At 38.2% G+C, this 5,009-nt stretch overlaps 1 protein-coding gene across 1 annotated transcript; it reads left to right on the forward strand.

The window, feature by feature from the left end:
• Positions 1-2,394: 2,394 nt before the first annotated feature.
• On the forward strand, positions 2,395-4,446 carry LOC141682489 (9-cis-epoxycarotenoid dioxygenase NCED6, chloroplastic). Its single transcript, XM_074487183.1, has one exon. The coding sequence runs from the start codon at positions 2,504-2,506 to the stop codon at positions 4,259-4,261; it is 1,758 nt and encodes a 585-aa protein (XP_074343284.1). The 5' UTR covers positions 2,395-2,503; the 3' UTR covers positions 4,262-4,446.
• Positions 4,447-5,009: the final 563 nt, after the last annotated feature.

Genomic DNA, 5,009 nt, shown 5'->3' on the forward strand with positions numbered 1-5,009 from the left:
TTGCAGTGAAGTTTGTTTGTTGTGGGAACGCCTTTCTGGCTTGTTTTAATATTAGAAATCCAGTGCACACCTAGCTTGGTTGATTATTTTGTGTAATCCATACACCCTATTTATAACAGACATGAGTTTTAAGGCTTTAAAGTTTATGTGTCTGAGGAGAGAATGCCACAAATTTTCATTATCACATCTTGCCATTAAATACTTAGACTGACCATTGTAGATTATGATCTTGTATAGACGATTCAAAGAACGTTTTACCTTCATTAGCAAATCACCTTTGCTCTCATGAATCCAGAGATTTTCTCCTTTAAAGACTATCCTGTAACCATTTTCTGATAGTTGCCCAAGGCTAATAATGTTACTTCGAAGGGATGGGATGTAATATACCTCGTTTAGAGTTGTACTTTCTCCATTTTCGTATTGCAGTATTATCGATCCTTTGCCTTTTATTTGAACAAATGATCCATCGCCAAACTTTACCTGACCTGTCACTCATGTGTCGAGCTCGTGGAATTTCGAAACTTGTTACGTCATGCGGTTATTGGCACCATTTTCCAGGTATCACAGATTTGACTCCGTCTCCTTCATATCTTCTTTCTGTCTTAGCTGAGGTACAATTTATTCCTCGTTGATCAACAGTGAACCCATGCCATCTTTTGTGCTTTCAACCATCAACAATGCAGGTTCATCATCGGGTATCTGTACCATGTTTGCCTCATCTTTAATATCCTTATCTCGTCTTGTCTTCTTGCATTATGCAGCATAATGACCATACACACTATAATTGAAGCAATGAACTATGCTTTTGTCACAAACGCCTCGACTCCATTATATGTCCCCGTTCTTCTTTGATGCCTCATCACCTTCTTTATTTGATCATTTCATCCATTCTTCTTTCATGAGCAAAAGTTTGTTTTCATCATCATTTTCGCGTTCAATCCATTCTTCCCTCGTTAGCAGTAGTTTCCCTCCCTCGGTTTCCGTTTGGCCTTTATTTCTCTCCTCACGTGTCTTCAATGAGCCCACAGCTTCTTCAATGGTCATGGATTCTAGGTTTCCAAACTGCTCCATGGTAGATACAATGTGTATGAATTTATTAGGAACTGCGCGCTGTAATTTTTTTACCACATAGCTTTCTACCACATCCTCTCCCAGTGCACGGATGTTTGTGACCAGATTATTTAGTCTCATGGAGAAATCATCTGAATCTATATCTCTCATCACCATGGATTTGAATTCCATCTTAAGAATTTGTACCTTAGCAGCTTTAACCCGTTCAGCACTTTGGCATAATGTCTTAATCGCCTTCCATGCTTCCTTGGTTGTTTCCTTATCTGCAAGAGAAAGAAGCACATCTTCTGGGATGCCTTGGTATATTGTTGTTAGAGCCACTTTGTCCATTTTCTCGTCAACCACCGTGGTCTTTGATCCTTGGGTGATATAGCCTCCCAAACATCATGGGTCTGCATATACACCTTTATCTTCATCGCCCATGCTGTGTAATTTGCTCTTGTTAGCATGGGATAATTCAAGCTAATCGTTCCATCTTTGTTTTTTCCCGTCTCCATCGATTGCGCCTTAGATATATACTTGGACATCAGTTATTAACCGAGCTGTGATACCAGATTGGGGCACAACCTTAAACTGTATACAATATATATTTGTATAAAACTGGAGAAAACAAAGATTTTACAAAAACTTATTTCTTGCTTTTTTATTGTAACTGGATTATTACAATATATATAAATAACAATGCATATGTGATTCCTACAAACCAGGATAAATTAAAACTGAAAGTCCTAAAATAACTCAAACACTATCACTTTATTTAATAATGCTCTTGCACTATCTCCACGGTTGATGGCACGATCACCACGCTCTGAAGACTTGCACAACAATGATTAAGCTAACGGTTAGCTGCAGAATTCAAAAATTAACACAAGTTAAGATTAAAACCCAACAAATCGGAGGGTTGCCGATTAATTTTGTCAACTTTTCGAAATGATTAAAACACATATCTAAGTATATACAATATATATGATCAATATTCATTTTAATTTAAATAGCATTAGTATGAAATCACATCTACAATTTTCAAGTTTTTTAATTAGTGAAGTAGAATATTATTACATTCACATTGAATATAATTGAAATAAAAAGTTAGATTCACATTGAGTATGTGATTTGACAAGGATCGAGAACTCTTGGGCCACCCTTATTAAAAATGTTCTAATAAATACAGATATGCTCTAATTTTCCGACATAAAAATATCAAACTGCAACACCTTACACTCCCCGAAATCTAATGGTACAGGGGGCACATTTTGAAATATGGTTGCTGGCAGTCACGACTCCCGAACCGCACTTTTTTACACAATCCAAGTACTTATTTAAAGTTGCCACATTTTTTTTGACCGCGTATATATAAATTAAGGTTGTTTTCCTCACCTCAAATCACAGTTTCTCCACTCTTCTACACTTCTCTCGCTCTCTCTCTAAAACCATGCAGCTCACTAACCAAATCAGCGCTCCATCACACAAACATTTCCGATTAAACCACCCTCCTATTATTAACCCCATAATAAAATCAATTCTATTTCCCTATAAAATTACTTCTGCGGCATCGTCTTTTTTTCCGGAAACCCCTGAAGTTACCCCGGCCCAAAACCCGTTTCAGAAACTAGCTGCTTCCGCTCTGCAACTTGTTGAAAACTCATTGATTAACAATCTCGCTAAGCACCACACCTTGTCCCGGATGTCCGACCCGGATATTCAACTTCAAGGCAACTTTGCACCTGTCCAAGAATGTCCTGTTCGGGTCGGGTTGGAAGTAGTGGGTCGGATTCCAGATGAGTTAAACGGAGTTTATCTTCGAAACGGTGGAAACCCTATGTTTAAACCTATAGGAGGGTACCATGTTTTTGACGGTGACGGAATGGTTCACTCTGTTAAGTTGAGCGCAGATGATAATAAAGCTAGCTATAGTTGCCGGTTCACTCGTACGAGCCGGTTGGTTCAAGAACAAGCGTTGGGAAAAGCGGTGTTTCCAAAGCCAATTGGTGAGTTGCATGGCCACCTTGGTTTGGCACGGCTCGGTTTATTTTACGCTCGGGCCGGGATCGGGTTAGTTGATGCGGACCGTGGTATCGGTTTGGCTAACGCCGGTTTGGTTTATTTTAACGGACGTCTACTTGCCATGTCCGAGGATGATCTTCCGTACGAGGTTCATATCAAGGATGACGGAGATGTCGAGACGTCGGGGCGTGTTGATTTTGACGGGCAGATCGATTTTCCGTTAATTGCGCATCCTAAAGTGGACCCCATCACAGGTGATCTTTGTTCATTAAGTTATAATATCTTGAAGAAACCTTACCTTAAATTCATCAAATTTGACTCGTGGGGACATAAGTCACGTGAAGTGGATATATCTTTGAAACAACCTACTATGATTCATGATTTTGCTATTACCCAAAGTCAGGTGATCATTCCGGATCAACAAGTTGTATTCAAGTTATCCGAAATGCTTAAAGGTGGGTCACCCGTGATCCATGATCCGAACAAAGTATCACGGTTCGGAGTAATGTCTAAGAACATTGTAGACGAATCGGATATTAATTGGATCGATGTACCCGATTGTTTTTGCTTTCACCTATGGAATGCCTGGGAGGAAATAGATGAAGACGGCGATAAAATCATTGTAATTATAGGGTCATGCATGAATCCGCCGGACTCGATATTCACGGATCATATTAATGACCCGTTGAAAACCGAGTTATCGGGTATCCGTTTAAACATGAAAACGGGTCAGTCAACCCGACATGTAATCGTTTCAGGAATGAATTTGGAAGCGGGTCAAGTAAACAAGACGAAATTGGGGCGAAAAACCCGATACGTGTATCTAGCAATAGCAGACCCGTGGCCTAAATGTGAAGGTATAGCCAAGGTAGATGTAGTGACAAGAGAAGTAACACAATTTTTGTACGGAGAGCATAGGTTTGGTGGGGAACCTTGTTTTGTGCCACTAAAAAAGGGACATGAACAGAGCGTGCCGTTAAAAATGGAACAGAAAGTGGAAGAAGATGAAGGGTATGTAATGAGTTTCGTAAGGGATGAAAAGGAGGAGAAGTCTGAGTTGGTAATAATAAGAGCTAAAGATATGAAAGAGGTTGCATCAGTTAAGCTACCTTCTAGAGTTCCGTATGGTTTTCACGGCACATTTGTAAGCGCACAAGAGTTGGCTAAACAGGCGTATCAAGGTTAAGTAGCTAGCTAATCCAATGCGAGAATGTTTTTTAGCCGAAACAACTTATCTACTCAGTATTTCGAGCAAGAATAAGATTTACGTAAATCTTGCCATATTTGTTATAGTTTTGTGTAAATGTAAATAACATAAATATAGTTATGAAATTATCTCCGGGTTATGAATTACATGCCTTATTTTATTTGCTTACTCTAGATTCGTTCCATAGTATCTGTAGACTTGTATATTTTGAGCCTGGGCATACTGTTTGCGGGAGATTTCAAAGTTGTGGGCTTTGATAAATAGCAAGTTCATTTTAAACTTAGCATGATAATATATACAGTGTGAGGAAACACTTGAAATTACAGTTCCTTAATTTTTAAGTCGGATCAAGCGGGTACACTACAAGAAACATAGATATTTCTGATCAATTCATTTTTGATCAAATATTCCAAGAGATTGCGATTTTATTGTAGTGATACCAAGTGGTTGCAAGATTGTGTTTGTGTTTAAGTATAATACTTTAGTATATGTTTACTATGACAGACATCGAACAGAACAATGAATCAAATAAATTATTTTTTTTTGTATTTTTTCTTATTATTGTTCTATCTTTTATCCTCCTTTTATAGAGGAGAATACAAACCAGCATGCATGAATATTACAGATACATCTTCTCACATAAATTATACTTAATACATTCCTAAATTCCAAAAGATTAGTTTATCTAACATATTTCTCCCTTAAACTAATTCCTTTCGATCCTTCA

The sequence above is a fragment of the Apium graveolens genome, chromosome 9 (genome assembly GCF_009905375.1).
Source record: "Apium graveolens cultivar Ventura chromosome 9, ASM990537v1, whole genome shotgun sequence".
Classification (NCBI taxonomy): domain Eukaryota; kingdom Viridiplantae; phylum Streptophyta; class Magnoliopsida; order Apiales; family Apiaceae; genus Apium; species Apium graveolens.